Genomic DNA, 27,591 nt, shown 5'->3' on the forward strand with positions numbered 1-27,591 from the left:
CAAAGATCATAGTTAGATGATGAGAACTGAAGCTGCTGTGCTCCCACCTGAGCGGATGCCTTTCACAGGAAATGTAGCCTGAGCCACGAAGTTGGGGTCTGAGAACATGTCCTCCTCGTTGACCACGAAGCGCAGGAAGGTGAGTTCAGGCTCGAACACCGTGAACACCGCTGAGTCATCCGGGGACTTCCACACCGGGTTCAGACCGTTATCACCTGCAGAGAACAGGAGGACTGATCACACATCAGCTCATCTCAGTTCATCCTCGCCCCCTGTTCTGTCCCACAGGTCAAACTGTTCCCCCCCGCCTTTACTTACGGCAGACGATGGTCTTGAACTTCTCTTCTGTGTGGCCACACAGCTCGATCTCCACGAAGGGACTGACGATGCTGCGGCCCGGCTTGGGAAGGTGTCTGGCAGCGATCACCTGCACACACAACGCCGTCAGAACTGCTCTCAGGACTGAGATATTATACTTCAGTCAAAGAAGCAATACTTAGTTGTGAAAATACAAGTGTAAGACCTGCATTCTAAATCTTACTATAGTAAATGTACAGAAGTATTGGCAACTAAATATATATATATATATAAGTACTAATAGTCTAACTTAATTGCAAATAGTCTAAGTTAAGTGCGATACATGAGTAAATGTACTTTTTTACATTTCAACAACTGTTCAGGACTAACATGCCTAATGTCAGAATGCTGCTAGTCACCCAGATTTGATTTGATTACAAATTAAGATTAGTTTATCAGCATCAAGCCCCTCTAATATTGTTTACACCGTTTTTCACTGGCCCTGCCTCATGGTGTATTTTGTGGGCAAGTTTATTTATACTGCCCATTTCACCAAAAGGTAAATCAAAGTGCGTCCAGACAGTTTTAAATATTGAGAGTGTTACGTACCCTAACAGCGATTTCGTACTTGACCTTCTTCTTCTCCTGGTTGGGGTCGTAGCTATCATAGCGCATGAGCTCCGGCTGCAGCACGTACCCCGTCTGTCCGTTCATACTGAAGAGGGCGCTGTTCAGTTGGGTGTGTTTATCTGGACACACACACACACACACACACACACACACACACACACACACACACACACACACACACACACACACACACACACACACACACACACACACACACACACACACACACACACACACACACACACACACACACACACACACACACACACACACACACACACACACACACACACACACACACACACACACACACACACACACACATGAACCACTGCTCGACCCCCGCTAAATAAAAGGATTGTTTTTAGATGGATCGATAGATACTTTATTCATCCATAATTGGGAATTTATGTTGTTATAGCAGCAGTTTGTTCAGACATTACAATATTTAAAATGAAAAGGTGGAAAATAAGTATAAGATAAAGTAAAACAAAACAATAAACAGAAGGTATATAAATGTATCTACAGTAGAATGGACATGAACCTCAAAGAATACTCAATATAAAATGTTCAAGATACAATATATAATGGCCAATATAACGTCATTGTGAAAAGAACCATGGAGAATTGTAACAAACATTTATTCACATTTATTGCCAATTTCTTTTATACATTTGGAAGGAATTATGGATTGCTGCGGTGTTCCCTTTTTCAACAAATATATTCTGTCATGTGACTCATGGAAAAAGTTGAAGGTCACACTGTCATTGCTGACTGGGACACATGAACAGCACACATCTTTATTGTTAGAGGTTACACCTGTGCTTGTAGTCAAAGTGTCTAAAATCAAACTACTAATGTAAAGTACAGGTACCTCAACATTTTACTTAAGTGCGATACTTGAGTAAATGTACTTTGTTACATTTCAACAACTGTTCAGTACTAACATGCCTAATGTGTGAATGAGTCACCCAGATTTGATTTTAGTTTATGGGTTTATCAGCAGATTAGTTTGTAAAAGGCATCCAGCCATTCGGTGCTCCTGCATTAACCTGAGCCCTGACCTGAGGCCACTGTATTGAGAGGCATACAGGTGTAGTGCTTAACATCTGATTATGGCTGCATTCCATTTAGCTGCGTCAGTTCCGGGGTCCAGGGTTGCAGTCGAATTGTCAGTTTTGCTAAGAAAGTTGCCTTACTTAGGGAAATGACCTAGAAGTACCTAGTCCTAGAGTAACTGTCAGCCATGATTTCTCAGGGGGCTGTTGTGTCTCGTCAAAGATGTTAGTCGAGTCATGTTTCATGTGTGACAACCCCTGCTTCACTGCCTATGCTGGTGTGGGTGTGCCTTTGTGTGTGGGTGTGTGTGCTTCTCTCTCCCTGATTGTATCCAGGTGCAGCCTCTCTCCAGGTGCTCCCAATCTGATCAGCGCCTCCAGAAAGTATCTAAGTAGGCTGCAGTGGCTCTCTCTCGGCCCGGGGAACGTAGGAGGAAGAGCAGCCCGGAACAGCTATCCTCCTGCATAGAGCTTGTTAACCCTGTTTGGTGGTCGGTTGTTTTGGGGAGTGTGAATAAACTCCTCTTTTTTCCGTACTCACGTCGTCGTCTCATCGCTGCGTTTGTTATGGCTGAGAGCCAAGCCGTGACAGCTGGGGGCTCGTCCAAACTGGTAAGATAAGCTTGGGTGCGTGTGAGTTCGTTCGTTATTTTGTGTGGGGTTTACCTGATAGGTGGTAGCGACGGTTCCCTTGGGACCGTTGTGCGGGGTGTTAATGTTGTGGTGAAAGTGGCTGAAGCTTCGGTTTGGGGGCATGGCCGTGGTCGCAGTATTTTTGCTAGCTTGCTAGTCGCTTTGCTCGGCCAGCGGTCTTTAGTGCATAAGTACCCGCCGCAAGTAACCACATGAAGACCAGGGAGGAGATTAGTTAGCAGGTGTCGTAGTTAGTGGGGAAACTCCAATCAGTTTTTTTTTCTCTTTTCTCTCTTTTGTCTCACTGTAAACTCGGTGTTGCGTTGTAGTATGGCGGAGGTAGACGCGTTTATCAGTGCTCCCTCTCAGGAAGCCCTTGAAAATTTCTCAATGGAGCAGCTGCTCGTTATTGCGGAACATTTCTCGGTGGAAGTTGTTGGCGATAAGATGCTAAAAAGCACTATAAAAACCTCTATTGTGTCAGTATTACGTGAAACGGGTGTGCTTCCGGAAGTTAAGGAGGGGGTGTTAAAACCTCTGTTGCAGGCTAGTTTACTGTCCTTTGAGCAGCAGAAGGAGATGTTGTTGTTGCAGCTGAGTCATGACAAAATGAGGTATGAGATGGAGTTTGAAAAGGAGATTGCAGTGGAGAGGATGCGGCAGGAGACTGAGAAAGCCAAACTTGATATGGAAGGACAGCGTCTTTCCATAGGCAGAGGTAGTGCGGTGTTGGGTGAGCGGCACGGTGAACAGGTGCCCAGGTCTCCTCAGCGGTTCGATGCTAACAACTTGCGCTTGTTGCCGCAATTTAATGAAAGTGATCCTGACCCTTTTTTTTTGCTTTTTGAACGGGTGGCTAAAGCTAGGGATTGGCCGGATGCAGACTGTGCCCTGATGCTTCAGTGTGTACTCACAGGAAGAGCACAGTCCGCATATTCCGCGTTGTGTTCGGAGGATAGCTCTAGCTATGTTAAAATAAAATTGGCGGTGCTTAGAGCTTATGAACTTGTTCCAGAGGCTTATCGACAGCGTTTTAGGTCCTTTGAGAAAAAACAGGGTCAGACTTATGTGGAAATGGCGAGGGATTTGTCTGTTCATTTTAAACGTTGGTTAGCTGCTATGGACATCACTTCCTTTGACAAATTGGGTGAACTCATGATTTTGGAACAGTTCAAAAACATCCTTCCTGACAGCATTGCAACCTATATAATAGAACACAGGGTAACTTCGGCATCCGAGGCTGCAGTAGCAGCGGATGAGTTTGTGTTACTGCATAAGGGCAGGTTCGGAGGGCGTGCTGGAGATCTACCTGTGTTTGGGGGAAGTGGAAGGTCTGTTGATGTTGGGTCATTGGGGATGGATCTAAAGAAAGTGGCTTGGAAGAAATCTGAGGATACTTGTAACTATTGTCGTGAGAAAGGCCATTGGAAACCAGACTGTCCGGTGCTTAGAGCAAAATCCAAGGGAGGAAGATTTGTGGGTAAACCGGTTGCGTTCGCTGCCCCTGTGAGTAGCTGCTGTGTTGACGAGGTGCTTACGGACCACTTATGTGGACCTGAGGTTCTGGCATCCTATGCTCCTTTTATAAGAGACGGCTTGGTGTCATTGGTGGGTAGCAATGTCAAAGTTCCAATTAAAATTTTGAGGGATACAGGTGCATTTGACTCCTTTATCGTTGACTCGGTTCTGCCTTTGTCTGAGGAAAGTGACACTGGTGACACGGTTCAGACTCGGGGGATGGGATTAACGTTTTTTCCTGTTCCTGTCCATAGGATGTATCTCGACTGTGACCTTGTTAAAGGGGATGTAGCTATTGGGGTACGTCCAGCTTTTCCAATCGAGGGGATACATTTCATTCTGGGTAACGATTTGGCAGGTGGTAAAGTCTGGGCTGATGGCCCTTCTGTGTTGTTAGTCACTGGTGGTCTGATTGAGTCAGCATCTGAGAAGCGCTCTACAGTGGTGCCAGACGTTACGGCCGCGTGTGTGATCACAAGGGCTAGGGCCAAAAGGGATCAGGACTTGCTATCACATGGGAAGTCAACTGACACAGTGGAGGTTCCATCTTTGTCTGAGTTTTCGGCGTTACTTACACACCATGAGGTGGGAGAGGAGCAACGTCAGGATGCTTCGCTGAAAGGCCTTTTTGACTGTGCTGTGCCAGTGGCAGAGAGGGAAAACGCTTCAAGTGGATACATGTTGCGTAATGACTTGTTGTTTAGGAGATGGAGGGCTGTTGATGGTGCAGGGACTGAGGTTTTCCAGCTGGTGGTGCCAACTAAGCTTCGTCCTCTTGTCCTGAAAGTCGCACATGATGAGTGTGGACACTTTGGGGTTCGGAAAACATATTGGAACATCCTGAAACACTACTTCTGGCCACGTCTTAAGACAGATGTGTCGCAGTATATTAGAACATGTCATGTGTGTCAGCTGACAGGGAAACCGAACCAGAAGATCAAACCAGCACCACTACAGCCGATACAAGTGGTAAGTGAACCATTTACACATCTCATTGTGGATTGTGTGGGCCCTTTACCATGTTCAAAGTCTGGTTGCAAATATCTGCTGACTGTGATGTGTCAAACCACTAGGTATCCAGCGGCTTATCCTTTGAGGTCGATTACAACTAAGGCGGTGGTTAGGGCCTTGTTGCAGTTTATCTCAATATTTGGTATTCCTAAGGTCGTTCAGAGTGATCAAGGCTCCAATTTTTCGTCTCACATGTTTGCTCAGGTGTTGAAGCTTTTGAAGATTAAGAAGAATCATTCAACAGCTTACCACGCCCAAAGTCAGGGTGCTTTGGAAAGGTTTCACCAGACATTGAAATCCTTGTTACGTGCTTACTGTACTGAGCTAGATGGAGACTGGGAGGAAGGTCTTCCTTGGTTGATGTTGGCTGCAAGGGAGGCGGTACATGAAGGTACGGGGTTTAGCCCTAATGAGTTGGTTTTCGGACATGCTGTACGGGGCCCCTTGGCAGTGCTGAAAGAGGGTTGTGTGGACACTGAGCCACCACGGAGCTTGGTGGATTATGTGAATGGCTTCAGACGTCGTTTGATTGTTGCTTTAAGTATGGCACGGGAAAAGTTGTCAGTGTCTCAAAGTAAAATGAAGGAGTTGTATGACCGTCGTTCGGCACGACAGGAGTTTAATCCAGGTGACCAGGTTCTATCACTTATGCCTATTGTTGGTTCCCCATTTCAGGCTAAATATTCAGGTCCGTACACTATCATTGAGAAAACTTCTGATTTAAATTATGTTGTGGCAACACCAGGACGAAGGAAGACTAAACGCCTCTGTCATGTAAATCTTCTGAAACCCTACCACAAGCGGGAGGTTAACACGGACACAGAGGTGGAGAAGGATGAGGTGCAGCCGGCTGTTGCGGTGACACATGGTTTGACGCATGAGGGAGATGTAGTGCCTGAACCTGATGATAGTTTGCTCTGTGGTCATTTGAGAAATTCGGAATCGCTAGATAATTTAGACGGGTTGTTGTCTCATTTGGCGGAATCAAGACGTGAGGAACTCTCAGCATTGGTACACAAATATCTGTGTCTGTTTGGAGACACTCCGTCGCAAACTGACTGGGCTGAGCATGATATTGATGTTGGGGACGCTCAGCCGATTAAGCAACATTTTTATCGCATGCCACCAGTTAAGCGCAATCGGCTGGATGCAGAGATTAATTACATGTTGGAGAACAAAATTGCTGTCCCATCAGCATCTAGTTGGGCGTCTCCATGTATTTTGGTGCCAAAGCAGGATGGGACACCTAGATTCTGTACTGATCTAAGAAAAGTGAATGCGGTGACAAAATCTGACTCTTTTCCTTTGCCACGGATGGATGACTGTATAGATCAGGTGGGGTCCGCAAAGTATGTTAGCAAATTTGATTTGCTTAAAGGGTATTGGCAGATCCCCTTGTCCAAGCGGGCACAGGAGATAGCGGCATTTATCACACCATCTGGACTTTATTCATATAAAGTAATGCCGTTTGGGTTAAAAAATGCTCCTGCTACATTCCAACGTTTGATGAATCGCGTGGTGTCGGGTTTAGAGGGTTGTACGGTGTATCTAGATGATTTGGTAATTTGCAGTGACACTTGGACTGCTCATGTTCAGCGCATCGAGAGGTTGTTTGAACGGTTGACGGAGGCACATCTGACTATTAATTTGGCCAAATGTGCCTTTGCAAAGGCAACAGTGACATATCTTGGCCATGTGGTGGGTCAGGGTTGTGTGGCTCCAGTTCTGGCCAAGGTCAGAGCAATATCTGAATACCCACAGCCCACAACCAAAAAGGAACTCCAGAGATTTTTGGGTATGGTGGGTTACTACAGGAGGTTCTGTGAACATTTTTCCACTACAGTGTTTCCTTTGACTGAACTTCTTAGGGCTAAGGTAAAATATACTTGGTCGGTCGACTGTCAGAGAGCGTTTGATAGGGTTAAGTCTCTGTTGTGTTCCTCTCAGGCGTTAGCGGCTCCATGTTTTGATCGTCCTTTTAGTCTCCAAGTAGATGCAAGCCAGGTGGGAGTCGGTGCGGTTCTGCTCCAGCTTGACAAGGGGGGGGTGGAGAGGCCCGTCAGTTTCTTTTCAAAGAAACTTAACAGTTACCAAAGGAATTATTCGGTGATTGAGAAGGAAGCGTTAGCACTCATTTGGGCGTTGCAGCATTTCACTGTATATGTAGGAGCAGGAGGACCAATTTTGGTTTACACAGATCACAATCCCCTGACCTTTTTGCATTCAATGAAGTGTCCTAACCAAAGACTGACGAGGTGGTCTTTGTTTCTTCAGGCTTACAACCTTGATGTTAGGCACATTAGTGTGGTTAGGTTTTACCTTAATGTATATATATTGACTGTCATACTGTGATAAATCTTTCTTGCTCTGCCCATTCTTTTTAAATAGTGCTTCTCAGATACTGGTGTTGCTAAAGGTGTGGCTGGGCGTTGAAGGAGAGGATTGCTGTGTGAAGGTGGTGTTTTTTTTTGTTGTTTTTTTCATTAGGGACCTGGGGGAGTTCCATATGTGGGGTTTTGTTTTCCATGACCTTTTGCTTTGGTTTGGGATGGGGTTGGTTGGTGGTGCCGGTGGCCCTGGGGACACCGACTTTAAGGGGGGGGGTGTGACAACCCCTGCTTCACTGCCTATGCTGGTGTGGGTGTGCCTTTGTGTGTGGGTGTGTGTGCTTCTCTCTCCCTGATTGTATCCAGGTGCAGCCTCTCTCCAGGTGCTCCCAATCTGATCAGCGCCTCCAGAAAGTATCTAAGTAGGCTGCAGTGGCTCTCTCTCGGCCCGGGGAACGTAGGAGGAAGAGCAGCCCGGAACAGCTATCCTCCTGCATAGAGCTTGTTAACCCTGTTTGGTGGTCGGTTGTTTTGGGGAGTGTGAATAAACTCCTCTTTTTTCCGTACTCACGTCGTCGTCTCATCGCTGCGTTTGTTATGGCTGAGAGCCAAGCCGTGACACATGTTTTGTTTATTAGTGCAAATTTAATCTTCTTCTTAGTATTAGTGCAAATGTTGTTTACAGCATTCCACTATAGTTCTTCAAATCTTTATTAACTTCAGCATACTTTCAGCTGTACCATTCAAATATCAAAAATATTCAGCCTTTTCAGCACATGATGGGAAACTTTCAACTTTTAAAAAATATGTTATACTTTTTGAAATATTCAGCTTTTTAAACTCTTTTTTTAACATGTAACTCAATGGGAGGAACCTTCAAATCCTCTTAAAAAAAACTTTTATTCATCCCTCGTGGGGAAATTGTTTCTCTGCATTTGACCCATCCCAGTGTTAGGATGCAGTGTGCTGCCATTTTGAACGGCGCCCAGGGAACAGTGTAGGGAATGGTATCTTGCTCAGGGACACCTCGGTAGCACTTGGTCTTGCCGGGACTTGAACTGGTGACCTTCCAGTTGCCAAGCCATTTGCGATTTATAAAATACTAACTTGAAGGGAAAACGTGCGGTCCTCCACGCAAACTCTAACCCATGCGTACGCACTAAGCACAAAAACGGGAGAGACGAGAAACTGCGACACCGTTGGCAGAAGGAAGAATGGAGAGAAATATGTGGAAATAATACCATAAATAAAATGTTTCAATTCATTTTTCATACATTGATCAAAGCCAATCTTAAAATGATTAAACAAACACCTGTTTGCGACTCCCCAGTGCAGACAAAAACATAAATAAATACGGATATGTTATTTAAAACCACCTCGAATATGTTGTGTTAATGTTATGAAATGTTTTCTCATAAAGGATGCGGTAAGCAGGAGGACAGAATTACGTCTAAACTGACGCCGTTTTGCATTTCTATAGGTTGTAGATACGAGCATGGTTTTATATACTATCATGTTTAATCATGTTTTATGCCTTTCGCCGCCTACTTGATCAGTCGCTCATTAAACACAGGAGGTATGGAAACTAAGAACACCATATGTGGTACATTGTACAGCTAATATAACACAACACATTAGTTGTATTTCCTTTAACTGGTGGATATAGAGTTGCTGCAGTGGAGACGCTGCGCACAGCTGGGACACAAACCACCAAATACGAAAACATAATTCAGATCTAGTCGTCATGACTCCACTCCGGAGGGATTTATCGATCATTTCTTACAGTTTCTCATCAAGGGGGTGTCTCCTGTCCCCGTTGCAAACACACTGCCTGAGGAAGGCTATCGAGGTTTCTCAATACTCAAATTTCCCCTCCTCGACTCCTCGGTCCTCCGGTAGTGACCCGGAAATGAATTTCAGCGCGCCATTTTGAAGGACATCTCATTTCTCTAAATGCACTTCGAGGACCGAGCATCGAGCATCGAGGAGGCTCTCTGGAGGAGCTCTAACCGAGGATACACTGATGGTTCCTCCACGGCTCCTCCACGGATGCATTTCCGGGAAACGGTGGAGTCGTGACGCACGGCCGGACTTATCTCAGCCAATGACAGCTCTGCATGCATCCCTTGGATATTATTTTAGTAACTGCTTTCATCGCAACGCGATGTTTACAGTGAGAACAGCTGTGAGGTCCGTTCAGAAAGCAGAGCAGTGTGTATAATATATATCACTCAGTATAACAGGCCTACTCTCTTTATTTGCTTTAGTTTAGTAGATATCTACAAACAAAGAGTCGATATTTTTCTAAAACCATTTAGTGCTTCACATAATAAAATACACAACGGCTGTAGCCTGATTATGCTTTAGGAGCAGTAGGTGTGTGTGGTACAGTGTGTAGGTATGTGTGTGGTACAGTGTGTAGGTGTGTGTGTGGCAGTGTGTAGGTGTGTGTGTGTGGTACAGTGTGTGTGTGTTGTACAGTGCGTAGATGCGGCAGACAGACGGGTCTCAGTTGGTTTGGTGTCCTATGCTTACTTTTAATACTTGTTCAACTTTTGGCCCGTAATTTCAATTCCCCATTTCAGCGACCAGAGAGAGGGGGGGGGGGGATATATCCAGTCTCTGACTGTGTTACGTTATTATGAGACTGCTCTCATACTTGTTTGATTCTGAAATTGTATATATTTATATAAATATATGTGTGTGTGTATATGTCCGCATCTGTAGCCTGTTATTGTCTCATTATACCGCACTGTGAATGAATTAAAAGTAAATATATAAGTCGTCATGAACACATCTGTCCATCAGAGTGCTGCTGTGCCTCCTGTCATCATTAATGGACGTCTCTTTAAAATGACCGCTCAGAGGAGAGGAGTTCTCATTTCTCTAACCGCCTGCTGCTTCCCCTCCTCTCTCCTCGGTTCCCCTCCTCAGTCCTCCGCTCGCATCTCCTGTGGGCGGCACCAAGTCTCGAGGAGAGGAGTCGAGGATAGGAGTCGAGGAGGGGAAATTTGAGTATTGAGAAACCTCTTAAGTGTATTTTTTTTGTCATGAACCAAAATAACCAAAATCTGACACAAGCCTCATCCCAATACCCCTCCTCGATTCCTTTCTTCCCCTCCTCCGGGACTTGACCCGGAAATCGATCAAGACACGCAATTTTGAAGGACGTCCCAATAGCTGAAATGCACACGGAGGAGTCGAGGAGGGGTGAGGGAGGAGGGGTGCGGGAGGAGACGAAAGGGAGGATACACGCGAGCAGACTACTCGGAAGTGTTTTCAGTACTCACGTATAAAAGCCCCGCCCCCACCTTCACAGCTGGTCGAAAACAGATTTCAACAGAGGAAAACCCACAACTGGAAGATGAGTGGAAAAGCGTCACATACATGTAAAAGTGCTCACAGCTCCATGGGAATTATTATGTGCAATTCATTTCTAAAAGGCTTCACATTACTATAATAATATTTGTATTTAAATGTAGGCTACATTTTACACCAAAACGGAACACAAAAGCAGGACCAACCATCATACATTGAACACCTTGACTAACAAGAGAAAGATTCATTCATTTAAATAAATATTTAACAACAAATGGGTCGGTTCTAAAGGGTTATTCAGTTAAGCCCGATGAGAGGGGATACAGCTGTTCGCATGTCATCATTAACAGACGTCGTTTAAAAGCGACGTTTGAGTGAACGAGGACATCCCAATTAATACCTGAGGACTCCTCTGTCCTCGCGTCACCTCCTCGTGTCTCTCGCTCGCATCTTACGGAGGCGGAGCTAAGACGCAAGGAAGGGAAGCGAGTGAGGGAAAGGAGGAGTCGAGGAGGGGTATTGGGATGAGGCTACGGTGTTAGATGTATTTTTTAGCTGTTCTGTTGTCAATTCCTGCTATCTTCTTCATAAAGTCAGTCAAAATGAATGAATGAATGGGCGTTACGTGAAGCCCTCAAAAGCTGCACCGCATTTCGAGTCAATTATGATTTATAAAGGGAAACCGGCGTAGGAAGTGCCGAACGCACTTTCCTCGCCGGTACGCAATGTTTAGTGAATCGGAAAATGTCGGAACATTTCTGTACCTATTTTTTGGATTTCTACTACGTAAGAAACCTTCCCACGTGAATCCTACGCACAGCGTTATAAATGAGGCCCCTGATGCGCACCAGAGAAGTGAATTATTAGGTGTGAATGCACCCTTGACCGGAACTTTCTTCAGAACAGAGAGAAGTGAACTTTTGACAAACTGCTTCCATCTTCACATTTTACACACAAAACCCCCCCAAAAAACCCATATCAGTTCATTGGGGTTCCCTGATGCTCACTTTCTGGGCATTTTTTGATAGGAGCCATAGTTTTTGGCAAAATTGTCAGATATGATCCTCAATGCATTCTTAATGGGACTCAGTGCTGCAGTTGGTAACCATGGTGTTGCTGGGCAGATTGAAACCTTTGATATCTGGGCTCAAACAGGTGTTATGATTATTTGTTATGATTAGGTGCTCAGCACAGAAACAAACACTGACAAACACACCGGATTTTAACAGCCTATTCTTTGATGATGTCTGATGGAGACTTCATACAGACTTTCCACATATTTTATACATTATTGGTGGCGTATGGTTTTAGTTGAAAAGTTTGCAGTCAAAATATTCTGCTGCTTTCCCAAGCCTTTTCACTTTATTTTCTCTTCTTAATACAAATTCATTCACTACTCAACAGGTTCTCACTCCCAACCCATCACATACAGTACATCTGATAAGCCTATTTTCAGCTGCAGAAACCATTCAACTATTACATTATTCAGCTATTTCAGGACATCAAGGCTATACATGTTGTTGTTTATACCTTTTTGAAACCTTTTCTTTTAAATATTAAGCTTCTTCACTATTTTTCCTACTCTTCCAGTTTAACATTTCACTTTCAAGTTTTCAACAAAGTCATTGCAATGCATTTGAGCTGTAACAATTTTGATTCAAATCATTTCACTTTTCTGCATTTCTCCACTAAGTTCAGCAACACACTTACTTGGTCTCTGTAGCTAAAAGCAGCTACAGAGACCATTTAACTAATAACATATTCAGCTTTTTCAGGAAAATTCTGCCTCAAATGTTCACAGTTTACAGCATTCGCACGTATTTTCTGCAGGAAATGCATTTTGCAGCATATTAGTTTGGAGCTTGGTATAGAGGCCTTCTTCAGAATTTACTTTACTACTTTATTAAAAATGAGTTGTAACTGCGTTACTGAGAATTGTAACGGGTAGTATATTACCCATATTTCATTAGTAATGCGTTACATTACTTTGTTACAGCAAAAAGTAATACATTACTGTAACTCCGTTACTTTTGTAACGCGTTACACCCAACACTAGTGGGGGACAACTTGAAATTTGCCTTCATATTTTTTTTTAAACTTGCCATAATTCCCAAACTGCTGAGCAGCGTTTCCGCCAGGGGGATGTCTTGCCGCCAAAAATATTAATAATTCGAGAGAAGATGGAGAGTTTTTATCGCTCGAAATGACGAAAAGGAAAAAGGACAAGGACATCCCTCTGTTGGAGGGGCAAAATCTGGTGGGATTATTTTTCGGAGTATTGAAGATCGTTGCCCCGACATCGGCGGTGCCTGCTACAGGACAACACGGAACGTGCGCGATTTGGACGCGATGAGCCATGCTAGTGGAGCATGCGCGTGAGCTTGGAGCACCAGAGCCTCGCAGCAGCGAAACTGAGGCTCCGTGGTAAACTGTGGTAACATGAAGAGCCGTTTGGGAGCCGTTTGGGAGCCGTTTGGGAGCAGTTTGGGAGCCGAACTTTAAGAGAGCCGAGCCAAATGATCCGGCTCACTAACTTAAAAAGACAGTTTCTATTAGGGACGGCTCAAGTCAAAATTCCCGCTCTCGGGGTGGACGCCCTCTCATCCTCTCTGGCGGAAACACTGCTCCTGAGACATAATTTTTCATGAAAAATGTAGGAAAACCTCTCCCAGGTTGAAAAATAAAAAAATAATTAAGCAAAATAATTAAGCAAAATGCCTCTTAAGGGCATAAAGTGACAAAAACGTTCAACATGTCTCCATTAAGGCCCATTGTAAATTCAGCCTGATCTTTCTTCACAGCAGCAGCCGCACACTTTTAGTTAATCTGCCAAAAAGGCCACATTATTGACCCGAAAGTACACAAAAAGCAGACTCAGATGCTCGTCAGGGTCCTGAGATGCTTCACGCGTTGACATTTCACCGATATCTGTTACGGTTCTTCAACAAAACGTTCACATGTAAGAGGTTTATCTCTCATTCATTTCAATGGAAAGGCTCTCCTCTCACTGATTACTGCACATCACCATGGAAACCTTTGATCTCTGGGCTCAAGCACAGGTAACGATAACATCGTTACCTCAAACACAAACAGCTGTGTGATGATGTCATAACTCCAACTGACATGCTCAGAATGCCACTAGCTCTACGTCAAATCTGAAAAGCTCTACGTCAAATCTGATGTTACATAATGTGGTGTTACCATGGCAATGCATGCCTCGCCATAAAACACAATGTCGCTGTAACTCCAATGGACACGGTCCGATCATCCCCCAATCTTCACTTGTATATCACCGGTCCATGCCTCAACAGCTCTACGTCAAATCTGACATCTCACCATATGCCGTTTCAATGGAAACGCATCCCTCGCCAAAAAACACGATGTTGTCGTAACACCTATGAAAAGGGTCAAAACAGCACCAGACTGTTCTTATGGTCTGGAGAGACCATAAGAACCTGGAATACATTAGAAAAGCTAAACTCCTCAACTCTCGCCAGGCCAGGTGGACATTATTTTTTAGTAGGTTCCACTTTACGCTCTCTTTTCGCCCCAGGTTCCAGAACCGGAAGCCTGATGCTCTGTCTCGCCTTTGCGACCCAGAAACACTTGCCTTAGAACCCACACCATCCTTCCACTGAACCGTGTGGTCGGATCGTTTTCTTGGCAAATAGAAACAGACGCGAAGCAAGCTAATGTTGTGAGCCCGGCACCTAGCGAGTGCCCGAGCAACCTGTTGTCTGTCCCTGTGTCTCTTCGCTCCAAGGTAATCCACTGGGCTCACACGTCTTGGCTCACGTGCCATCCTGGTGTTAAACAAACCATGTTCATGATCAAACAGCGGTTCTGGTGGCCAGCCATGAAGAAGGAGGTGGCGGAGTACCTAGCAGCCTGTCCTGTGTGTGCCTGTAATAAGACCTTGTCCCAGGTCCAGATGGGCTTGCTTCAGCCACTGTCTGTTCCCCAACGTCCCTGGTCACACATTTCCATGGACTTTGTGATAGGACTCCCACCATCCAGAGGCAATACTACGGTGCTGACAGTGGTGGACCGGTTCTCCAAGATGGCTCATTTCATCCCCCTAACCAAGCTTCCCTCTGCCAAGGGTACCGCAGAGGTCATGATGAACCAGGTATTCAAGATCCATGGGTTTCCGCATTCTGGAAGGAGTTTTGCCGGCTCTTAGGCGCCACCGTCAGCATTTCATCTGGCTATCACCCTCAATCTAATGGACAGTCGGAGCGCCTGAACCAGGAACTGGAGACTACAATATGTTGTCCAGGCCACCTGGAGCGACCACCTCACATGGGTTGAGTTTTCCCATAATACTCTCCCCACAGAGGCCACAGGTCTCTCTCCCTTCCATTATGCCAATGGCTACCAGCCCCCGCTGTTTTCAGCCAACGAAGGAGAGGTAACGGGGCCATCAGCTCATGCCATGATTAGACGCTGCCGCCGGATCTGGTCTGGTGCTCACCAGGCCCTACTCAGAAGCTCAGCCCGGATGAAGGCTGTAGCAGACGTCCATTGCAGGGCTGCTCCCCTCTACAGACCAGGCCAGAAGGTCTGGCTCTCCACCAAAGATCTACCTCTTCATGTCACCTCCAAAAAATTGGCCCCTAGGTTTGTGGTTCCATTCCCTTTGTCCAAAATAATTAATCCTGTGTCTGTGCGCCTACAACTCCCCAGGTCAATGAGAGTACACTCATTGCTTCCTTACAGTGCAGACACTTTTCTGCTTGCTCTTGCCTCTGCTTACTTTTTTATGCCGATTTTCCTATTTTTCTTTTCTGAAAACTTTAGTTATTCTTCATAAATAGACGGAGGGTTTCAGCCATATTTCAATGTTTGTACGACGACCTCAGTCTTACAGCGTGGTCTAGCAACAGCTAAAACCTGGTACCGCATGCTATTTAGCTTAAGATAGTTGGCAGCAAAATTCCTCCGTTCTCCTCAGATGATTTCCACAAACTTCTACAGAAGATGGCCGTGTTGGAAATGAAAATGTAACGGTTGGAAGTTAACGTGGAAGTGAATGGACTAGGTTGGAATGACACCACTTTACCAGTGTTGCAAAACAATGGACAAAAGCATAATAACTCACAGCTAGTTAGCAGCTACAAGGATTACAAGGAACAGGAGGGCTGTGTACCGGGTAATAGATCTACAGGTAATACACCTACAAGTGGTAGTCCTCCCTGGAAATGTCTGGGTGCAAGGCCTAAGAGTAAATCATTTCCATGGGATTTGGGAGGACGAATAACAGGCAGAGCCCAGCGCTCTGAAATCTGTGATGCGACCGGCTGGCCTGCATTATTATCACCCAGGAAGAGCGCCTCTTCAACCCCTCTTCATACTAGGAAACTGCAGTGGACAGCTGCTAAAGGGAGAACTTAAAAACAATCCTCCTAAACCACCAAGTGTGCCAATCCAGAACAGATACGCTCCACTGACACAGAACCGGAGATCTCCTTCTGATGAGCTGGATAACCTGTCTTCTTCACACAGCAGGGTAAGGACCAATAGCTACTCCAAAAGTAAAAGGCTAGAGGGAAAGCTAACGACTGGGCTTGAAACTCTGATTGTGGGTGACTCTGCTGTAAGAGATGTAAAAAGTCTGTGTAGTAAGAACAATACCAAAGTACTCTGTTTTCCCAAGGATATGGGCTCTGACTTGACTGAGAAGATCCTGCATATTGGGGCTGAACATCCGACTGTGAAGAATGTGGTACTGCACATTGGAACAAATGATGTTGTGAAACAACAGTCAGAAGTGCTGAAAAAAGACTTTAAAGGTGGTGTAGGTAAGTTTGAGAAACCGGCTCGAGATACACTTTTTGTTATATTCCATGGAATGCTCTTAAAATCCCGATAGCAATGAATATCTTAAGTGTTATGACAAAAAATCCATAAAGAAATGTCATCTGTGTAGACCCTCCAGAAAAACGCGATTCAGCGATCGCAGAATTTACCGCATAATCAGCATTATGGCGCAGATTTTTAAAAGCCCGCATAATCCCCGCATTTTCCACACAAAGTTGAGAAAAAAAAAAGTTAACTCGTCTTGACGTGACGTCATCAGCTCGCGCATCACAGAATGTAAACAACACTGTATAGAGTGAACGTGTGGAGCTCACAAAATAGAGAAAACACCAAGATGAAAAAATCTAATCCATCTCATTTACCGACGAACATTTCTACTAAGGACCGGGCAAAAAGTGGGGGGAAACTATTCTGCACCCCGTGCAACTGTGTGTTGGAGCATAAGAGAAAATCGACGGGGACGACCCACTTTGATTCATTCAAACATTCGAAAATGCTTTCTGCTGCTGCGGACAAGAAAGCCAAACAACTCACGTTCACCAAGTCATCAACCTCCAAAACCCTTTCGAGGGCTACAAGAAACGAAGTGAGTAGCCTACAAGATTGAAGCTGGTCAGATAACGAACGAGTAAATGAAAACAGAATGAGGTGGAGAAGTGTGTGTGTGTGTGTGTGTGGGGGGGGGGCTGTGTGTGTGAGTGAGATTAAAATAGCCCAATTGCTTTTACAATAAATAAACATTGAATGTGTTTAATTGAATAGTAAAGGGGTTTAACGTTAGTGGCAGGTTGTGTGTGAGAGAGAATAAATAAGACAGCCCGATATTTAATGAAATTGTTATTCTTTTTCCCCGCATATTTAGCATATTTCGCAACTTTCCGCATATTTCGCAACTTCCCGCAATTTCACCGCATAAAATCACATAAAACCCCGGCATGTTTAATCGCATAATCAAGGAATTTAGCCCGCATAATCAAGGATTTTTGCCCGCGTTTTTCTGGAGGGTCTATCTGTGGAAGCCGTAGTGCTGTAAAAAGCACGACCAATCATCTGAGCCGGCCCGGCTAAAATAACTGGATGGCCTACCTGCCTGTCAGCCTTCCATCTGTGCACAAACTTATCTCATGCCCTAATTGGTCATGTGCGCGTTCATGTGTGTTGGAGGAAGGGCTCTGTAAGGAAGTGGCAGATTTGTTCCGGCTGTGTATTTTCAAATTCTAGCGCACTCGAGCTGGTTTCTCCAAAATTACCTACCCCACCTTTAAATGTCTGTCGGAAACTGTCAGCTCTCTAAATGCAGAGGTGTTCATCAGTGGCCCTCTACCGCCAGTCAGAAGAGGAGTGGAGAGATTCAGCATATTGTTTGCACTGAACACCTGGCTTTCAACTGCCTGTACTGACCATTCTGTCAATTTTATTGACAATTTTAACTTGTTCTGGGACCGCAGACATCTTTTTAAGGCAGATGGACTTTGCCTGAACAAGTCAGGAGTGAAATTGTTTATCTCTAACATATTCAACTGCCTGCGTCATCAATCTGTTCCCTCTGCCAAGAACAAGCAACAAGAGGAATCAAAACATCAGAAAGACACAACACATCACGCAGAAAACCTTTATGAAGTATCACTGCACCAGCCTGAGGAATGTCTTGATAATGGGAGACCTATGACACAAATGGAGGAGTCTCCAACGCCCCTCACCCCCCCTACCAACACCTTCGAGGATACTCTTCCTTCAACCACCAGCTCTCTCTACTCTCCACTCACCCTTTCACCCTTGCCCACCCTCCTGGAGTTCAATGACCACATGAAGGCAATACACAGGGTTGGCAGCATGTGCTTTACCCCCGCCCCTGAAACAACGCCACCATGCCTACGTCAAGCACCTCCCCCCCCTTCAAGAAAGCATCTGCTTTCTCCGAAGCCTGATAAGGATGTGTGTGTAAAAAACGCAACAAACTCTAACTGATATGTGCTGGGTCCAGGCTCAAGGGCGTATGGCACTCTCAGCTCTTTCCAGGACATGCCGGGGCCCTGCCTGCCTGTAGCTTTGCTGATATCTGTGTTGATAGGTAATAGATTGAGAGCGGTGAATCAGCTTAGATACTGGAAGCGCTCAAACGTTTGTGTGAGTTTATCAAATTTAGCAGTGATTCCATGTCAGCCACAGCTTGTTACAAAAACTCTGACTGTTAGTGTGTTTAACTAACTTAAACTAGCTTTATTAAATGTCAGGTCTTTGGCAGGAAAAACATTTTTAATCAATGATTTTATCACTGAGCACAATCTCGATTTTATGTTTTTAACAGAAACTTGGATTGAACAAAATAACAGTGCAGCTGTTCTTATCGAATCAACACCTCCCAACTTTAGTTTTATGAGTCAGGAAAGAATGCATAAGAAAGGAGGTGGAGTTGCTATTTTGTTCAATGATTCCCTTCAATGCAGGAAGACATCTTATGGGAACTTTGCTTCTTTTGAATATGTGGCCCTTCAGCTGAAATGCTCCTCTCGAACTCTGTTCCTAAATATCTATAGACCACCCAAATACTGTGCAAGCTTTTTTGATGACTTTACTGAACTGCTGTCTATAGTGTGTATTGACTTTGACCGTCTAGTCATTGTTCGTGATTTTAATATCCATGTTGACAACCCCCAGGACAGAGGGGCTAAAGAGCTGTTTTGTGTTCTTGATAGCTATGGACTGACTCAGCATGTGACGGAGCCCACGCACAATAAGGGGCGGCACACTCTGGACTTAATTATCTCAAAGGGACTGAATATGGTGGTGACTGATGTTGCACTCTCTGATCATTCCTGTGTTTTCTTTGAGAGCTCTATTTCTGTTCACAACATTTTTACATGCCTGACACCCCACGTTCCATGACAGCAAGATCAAAACCGTGTATGAGAGCACACTCGTTCCCGCCTCCAAGCCCCCTCCACCGCCCCAGCTCTTTGAAGGTGGTCAAGTTTATAAGGTCCGTAAGCTGCTGGGGGTCCGCAACAGGGGTCGGGGCAAGCAATTCCTAGTGGACTGGAAAGGCTACGGTCCCGAAGCAAGATCCTGGGTAGTTGCAACATTTATCATAGACAAGACCCTTATTCAGGACTTTAATGATCAGCCTGGGCCATCAGGAGTCGGCCCTAGAGGGGGGGGCACTGTTGTGTCTCGTCAAAGATGTTAGTCTAGTCATGTTTCATGTTTTGTTTCGTCATTTTTGTCTCCCACTTCCTGTTTTATTTTGGTTCTCACCTTTTGTGTCTCATTCCAGGTCCCTTGACTCCCTATCCTTGTGTGTGTGCCTGCCATCATCAGCATCATCCTCACCCCTGACTGTTTCCGCCTGCGCCCAGTTACCTCTTGTTTAAATTCCCCAGCCTCCCCTTGTCTTGTCTTGTGCCAGTTCGTCTTGTCCTGTCTTCATGTCAGTAGACAGCGTAACAGCGTTTGTTTCTCATGTCTCAAGCCTGATTCATGCCTGTGAGTTTTCCAGTAAATGTTGTTCCTCATTAAGTGAGTGATTTTCTGTTGTTACTTTTTGAACCTTTTTCACCTCGTCAAGAGTGTCGATCCTTTTTTGAGACCTGAATTTTGGAAAAAAGTATTTTTTTCATACTTTACCTCTGTCTCCTGGGGTCGTGCATTTGAGTCCTATACCTTGTGTTTTCAAGTTTGTGACAGAATCTGTGTTTAGATATCAGGATGGATCCCTTGTCTTTTTACTACGGTAGAAATAAATAACCTCACCCTGAGCTGTTTGGAATCTCTAGATGAAAGGAAAGGAGCTTCAGTTTTCCTTTATTATCTCCTTTAGCTTTGGAAACACTGGACCCTGCTTTAAAAAAGGAGAAAATGCTGTCCCATAAATCCTTGTGGCCCTAACTTTTAACATGGCACAACATTTGGCCGTTTACTAAAACAACCGCTGATCATGTGCACATTTGTCATCTTATGCCTTAACTTGCTAAAATGCTTATATGTTTAAACTTGCAACAATATATTAAAGTAAAAGCCAAAATATAAACGCCACACCAATTGCAGTAAACGTTTCAAGGTGTTAACTGAGCTGTGTGGGGTTTTGTAAACTATTTTCTTCAACATGTTGAATGGTGATATGCACAGTGTAACATGTGTAAAGTTTCATTTCTGGCACATAATACACTCGTAGCCCAGTGTGTGTGAGACTGAGCTTCTCTCAGTAGTCTTGTCCTAACACCTGATGATCGCTTTTCCCTGAGGAAACACCTTAAGGAACAGTGGTTAGAAAAAAGACATAGGACCTGATTTTTCTGACTATCCAGCCTCAACCTTTGTGTTGTGCTTGTTGACACTGCCCTTGGTTACTGGCACACTTAAAGGTCCCAAAGCTATAATGAATGTTCTAAATTACACATGTGCTTTCCTTCTACTCAAAATGTCAACTGTTAAAAAACATCTGTTCAATTTGCATAGTTAATATGATAGCTTCCGTATTTTCTGTTCCTCCTGATTCCCTTTAACCCTCATCCCACCAACGTATTTGATGTACAAGTGTGACTGATTGTGACTCTGGGGATGCAAAAAATATTTTTGCAATATGTTAATTTATTTCTTTTTATAAAATATCCCTGTCATAATGTAGTTAGTGCTTCCTGTGGATGATAAAGTCAATTATTTGAATTTGTTACTGTTTATCCAGCTGTAGTTTGCATATTATTTCACAGTTTTACTTTTTGCCTGGGTTGAGAGCGAGCAAACCCAAAATGTTCTACATTCCAGTTCCGTATTTCCACAAGCTGTAGCAGATTTGTAAAGGCTGTGTCTCTTCACTGTTCACTGAGCTCTACCCTATGTCCACTGTCAGGGCCTATTGGAAGAACGGGGGTCTTTGGTCCTAGGTTTAAGGCTTGAGAGTTTCAGGGGGGGTACAGAGGTCACATACTGTATGGGGCTAGTGCAGGGGTCAGCAACCTTTACTATCAAAAGTGCCATTCTCAAAATATATTTGATAACACAGCTTATGAAGTTATATATATATATATATACGTATATATATAATGATATATACAATTTTTAAGCTTGTCTATACAAAAAATGTGTTGGTTGCTTTTGTGAACTTATACTGTAGATCAGCGATACTCAACCCGCGGCTCGCGAGCCGCATGCGGCTCTTTTAAGACTAACTGCGGCTCTTTTAAGTCCCACTTAAAAAATAAAAAATAAAAAAAAAATCTTTGAAAAACGAAAAACAAAGTCAGAAGAATTCATCAACATTTCATTATCACTCACAAGTCACACATCAGTCGTCGCCCCTCCCCCTCTGAATAGCCAATCAAATATTATGTCAGGTTTCGCGCTCTGATTGTTTCGCGCGAGATAATTGCTACGTCACACTGGGAAAACTATACAGCACTATGCAAAAATGGCTACGACTAAACGGAAATATGAAGAGGAATATCGAACATTTAAAGAGGACTGGGAACTGGAGTTTTTCTTCGTCTCCACCGGTTCGGGAAAATGCACCTGCCTGCTTTGTGACAACATCATTTCACAATTTAAAAGGTCCAATTTGCAGCGCCATCACGACACAAAACACCCGAAGTTTAGTACCGACTTTCCGAAAGGTGGAGAGCTGAGGGCGGAAAAGCTGGCTAGACTCAAACAGAACCGAACTGCTCAAAAAAACTTTTTCCACACTAATACGAGTGAAAGAGCGACAGAGGCATCCTACAAAATCACACATGAACTGATGAAAAAGATGAAGCCATATACTGATGGAGAAATGGTGAAGGACTGCATACTGCTGGCTTGTTCAACGTTGTTTCCTGAGAAAAAAGACCTGGAACGAGAGGCCAAAAAAATGCAACTGTCGGATTCTACTGTAGCTAGGAGGGCATCAGACATTTCAGAGAACATTGCACATACTCTTAAGGACAAACTGTCATCCGCTGAGTTTGTCAGCCTTGCAATGGACGAAAGCTTGGATGTCAATGACACGCCACAATTACTAATCTTTATCCGGGCGGTCAACAGTAAGCTTGACATTACAGAGGAACTGCTTGACATGGTTTCACTGAAAAATGGAACAACGGGCATTGAAATAAAAAACGCTGTGCTGGAAACATTACAGAAGTTTAACATTGGCCCAGAAAAAATCACAGCATTCACGACAGATGGCGCACCGGCGATGCTTGGTAAGAGGAACGGAGCCGTGGCCTTGCTGAAAGAGACGCTTAAAAACGGCGGGGTTGCTGCTGAGGGTATTTTCTCATACCATTGTATTGTGCATCAACAAGCCTTGTTTGCTAAGTTCAAATGTCTGAATGAAGTGATGGCAAATGTAATCGAAGTGGTTAATTATATCAGGGCCCGTGCAAGAAACCACTTACATTTTAAACTGCTGTGTGAGGAGTTTGACACTCACTATGGAGATTTGGTGTTACACACCGAGATCAGATGGCTGTCTAAAGGACGTATGCTTGCACATTTAATGGACTTGATTGAACCCCTGAAAGCCTTCATTGTCGGCCAAGGGGAGACTTCCCGATTTTCCTTTTTGGATGATAAAGAGTGGGTGCTGTCTGTTGCGTTCCTGTGTGACATTACGCAGCACTTGAACGAACTTAATCTCAAGATGCAGGGAAGAAACAAGACCGTGTATGAGCTCTACACGGCTGTCAAAGTATTTTCTGACAAACTGGATGTACTCGACCAAAGTGTCCGTGGTTCTGATTACCGTTTCTTCCCCACCGTGCAGAAAGTGATGGCGAGGCATGCAGACGCTCTCCTGACCTGTCAATCTCAATTCTGTGAGGTGCTAACTGAGCTCAAGCAAAACTACACATCCAGATTCCACGACTTCAAGGACCATAGCAATATTTTTCTACTTGTGAAAAACCCATTCCTGATTGAAGTCAATGAAATGAAGCAAATAAGCGACCAGCTCAGACTTGTGCAGCTTCAAATGGAGTTCGTGGAGTTAAAGAGCTCAGATGAACTTCAGCGTCAATTTCGGATTACAGATGTCGTGGACTTTTGGAAACTGGTGGGGCATCTACCAAATATCTCCAGACTGGCAAGACGCATCATCTCAATGTTTCCGTCCACATACCGGTGTGAAGCAGCATTCTCTGCGCTCACAAAAATAAAATGTCGCAACCGAAACAGATTGAGTCTGCAGCACACAACAGAGGCCCTCCGGATCGCCGTTTCCAGCGCAGAGCCCGACTTCAAATCACTTGTGCGGCAGAAGGAGTGTCAGAAATCACATTGAGTGTGAAGTAAGGTCAACATTATTCTTCTGACAACCCCTGCTGTGTATAATCTGCTGTTATATGGACTGTGATTATCAGTAAACATGCTGTCTGTTATCTGTTGTTTTGTGTGTTTTGTGGTTGCAGTGAAAATAAGAAATCACAGTTATTGCACTGTACATTATGCTTTTCATTCTTAAGTAACATATTACTATTATCCATATTCTCAAATGCATAAAGGTTTCAGGGAGGAAAGGAGCGTTTTTGGATTGTGGCTCTTGCAAAAATATTTTTTCGTCAATGTGGCTCCTGATTAGGACAAGGTTGAGTACCACTGCTGTAGATAGACAATAAAGTAAATGTTAAAAGTCTATTGCTATTTTTACCTTTAGCAAATTATGTGTGTTTGTTCTGAAAATGTTTCGAAATGACATTTAATGTTTGCTTGTTTCTCACAATATTGTTGGCAGTAAAAGCTAAGGAATCCATACACGCAGAATTAAACTCTCTATTTCATTTGTGACTTTCCTTTTAGGGAACCCCACCAAGAGAGAGAGAGTACCTGCAGTCTGGAAGTTGAGCGCCACCATGTGGCAGCCCCCGGCCCACAGGGGGTAGGGATCGTAGTTGGAGGACTCCACCCTCTGGCCCTTTGGGTAGATGCGGCTCAGAGCCTTGCGGTTGTACTGCAGGAAGTCGTTGGTGCGGCTCTTCCCCGGCATCTTGTTCTCCACAAAGGAGCGGATCTCTTTGTAGCTGTAACTCTCTGTAGGAAGAAGAATGGAGCTGATCACAACATTTTGTTGATTAAATGTTATATTTTTGTATTATATTTGATTATTGTTTGTTTATTTATTTATATTATTCCTATTTTATTCAGTCCTGCGTTGGTATTAATTGTTCTTTTTAATCAAAGTAAAAATAAGTGTATATGTTACTCTGGTTATAACATCAGGAGGGATAGATTGTTTTTATTTTTTGTAAATTGTCTATGTCTTTAGTTTGTGAAGCACTTTGTGAATGAAAAGGGCTCTATAATTGAAGTTTGATTTGATCATAAAGTCTCTGATGTAACACCTATACATTATTGCAAAACCCAATTAACAAAGTTCAAAAATATTCTGAATGTTTCCTCATTTCATTGAAAGCTTCGGAACAGATACAACTATACTAATGCTGCGGTTGTATCAACGGACTTGTTCAAATATCCAGTACATATTATCGAACAACAACTCTAGAATGGAAGAGTCACTCTGTAAAGGTCGCTCTGAAGGTGCAGGTTAGGTAGGACAACTCAGTGGGTTTCCAAATTAAGATTTGTGTAACACAGGAAGCTGTCTTCTTCAGAGCTTTCTGTGTGGTCACATCCTGTTGGCTGAAGAATGTTGAGTTGTGTTCAAAGAACAGTAGAGTTTCATCCTCAGTGAATATGCTGAGGGGCCTCAGTAAATATGGTGACGGCGGCTCATGTCCACGCACAGTTCTGCAGCTCCCATCAACTTCACTATGTTTTTTATTTTAAATAGCTGTGTTCTCGTTCTCTTTTCTTCTTCTTCAAACTGAAGCACGGGTGGCTTATGATAGAATTACAGACATCAATATTGAAGAAGGAAGCATCATGGCGATTGTTTAAAATGCAGAAGACTTTGTAAATGTCAAGCTATAAAGAAACCAAATTACAGTAGCATGGCTGCGCATCACCACCGCTAAGCTAAAGGCGGCTAATGTTTAGCAAGATGACATTTAGTCATTTGTTAGCAACCACTGTAAATCACCAGTGAGTTATTAAACTATGATTGGGCAATAGGCAAATTGAATTCAAGTTTATTTATATAGCCCAAAATCACAAATCCTATTTGTCTCAGAGGGCTTCACAAGTCAACAAACGCAATTGACAATGTAAAACAATGTAAAAACAACAAACGTATCTTATAAGATCAATGTGAAAATACCAATTTAAAAAGAAACACAATGACACAAATATAGTTAGAGTACAATAAATACAATTCCATAAAACGAAGGGTCCATGAGGACGTATATAAAAGGGGGTTTAAAACCAGTCTTAACTGTACGCTGTAGCCTACTAAAAAGGAAAGTCTTTAACCTACTCTTAAATGTGTGGACACTGTCTGCCTCCCTAATCGTCACTGGAAGTTGATTCCAGAGGAACAGGGCTTGGTAGCCGAAAGCTCTAGCACCTGATCTTATTTTGTGGACTCTGGGAACCACCAACGGACAGGGATCTTAATGCCCTAGAGGGGCAATAGGAGATTAAAAGCTGCTCTAGGTAGGATGGTCCCTGACCCTTGAGCGCTTTGTATGTGAGTAAAAGTATTTAAAAATCAATCCTGGACTTAACTGGGAGCCAGTGCAATGCTGCTAAAACAGGAGTGATGTGGTCCATCTTCTTCGTTCCTGTTAAAACCCGTGCTGCAGCATTTTGTATGAATTGAAGGGTCTTTAATGATGAGTTTGGACAGCCTGATAAAAGGGAATTGCGATAATCCAGCCTGGAGGTGATAAAAGCATGGATGAATGTTTCTGCATTGTTGTGGTTTAGGATGTGCCTGATTTTTGCAATATTCCGTAGATGGAAGTAGGCAGTCCTTTAAATTTGCTTTATATGGGATTTAAAAGACAAATCCTCGTCAAAAATAACACCAAGATTTTTTTCCGTGGTGCTGTAGGTCATGGTAATACAATTCGAAGAAATTATGTTGTCGGACAGTTTGTTCCGAAGGTGTGGGGGCCTAGTATAATGACTTCTGTTTTGTCAGAGTTTAATAATAGAAAGTTGCTGGTCATCCATGTCTTTATGTCTGCGAGGCATTCTTGCAGTTTAACTAATGAAAATTGTACATCTGGTTTAATTGATAGATACAATTGTGTATCATCTGCATAACAATGAAAATGTATGGAGTTATTCCTTATGATATTGCCCAATGGTAGCATATATATGATGAACAGGATGGGCCAAGTACAGACTATGGGATTAGTTTTGTATCATAAAGATAAAGCAACACTTTCTCAGAATAAAGCAAAACTATAAGTTTAAAAGAAAAAAAAACTGAGTCAAGCAAAATAAAATAAATTTCAAAAATAAAACTATAAGTTGCAAACAAATCATATGTGTAATCATGTAAACTATAAGTCTTTTTTCTTTGTTTTAACATAGGTTTTTGTTTGCAGTTCTTGTTTCTTCTTTCTCAATGATCAGACTTTTGCTCTCGCTGCAGCTTTCTCTTTTGCGCTCCCTCATTTTTTGTTTGAGATTCTGACACAAACCTCCCAGTTGGGCGGGACTTTCAGGGGTGCGTCCCCATTGGCTACTCAGTTTTTGAGTGACAGCCCAGTCCTCCAGCGATTGTACAGTGCAGGCAGCTGCGGTGCGGTAGCTGAGCGTGGACAGAAGACCCCCAGAAGAACCATCATTTCAATTATTATCAGTGTTGAAAGTGTGCCGGTCCTACCCGGTCCTTAGTACCGGTAAGAGATTTCCAGGCGGTCCGGAGGACCGGGAAGAATTGATAGCTCCACCCGTGGAATTTATACTACGAAGGGCAGATATTTTGGTTTGGATTACTGGTCTGGTCGCGTGTGTGTGTGTGTGTGTGTGTGTGTGTATTTTTGCGTATTGTGTTTGTGTCCCGGGGAAAACACTAACGAGAAACACCGGCTGCTGTTATGCCTGCTGTGACCTCAAGTTACTCCGTTCTTCGCTTGTAATTATGCCGTTACAAGCTT

The 27,591-nt window shown here is 43.8% G+C and overlaps 1 protein-coding gene across 4 annotated transcripts in view; it reads right to left on the reverse strand.

Annotated features, from left to right (window-relative positions):
- Window positions 1-27,591, reverse strand: part of plcg2 (phospholipase C, gamma 2) — a 91,076-nt gene that overhangs the window by 5,443 nt on the left and 58,042 nt on the right. For all 4 annotated transcript variants that reach the window (XM_079681175.1, XM_079681174.1, XM_079681176.1 and 1 more), the window contains 4 exons: window positions 24,410-24,613; window positions 907-1,046; window positions 319-427; window positions 48-215 (listed from right to left, as the gene is read on the reverse strand). In XM_079681175.1, the coding sequence (XP_079537301.1) occupies window positions 48-215; window positions 319-427; window positions 907-1,046; window positions 24,410-24,613 (621 nt within the window). The remainder of the gene's footprint in view (window positions 1-47; window positions 216-318; window positions 428-906; window positions 1,047-24,409; window positions 24,614-27,591) is intronic.

Source organism: Notothenia rossii, assembly GCF_949606895.1.
Source record: "Notothenia rossii genome assembly, chromosome: 5".
Classification (NCBI taxonomy): Eukaryota; Metazoa; Chordata; class Actinopteri; order Perciformes; family Nototheniidae; genus Notothenia; species Notothenia rossii.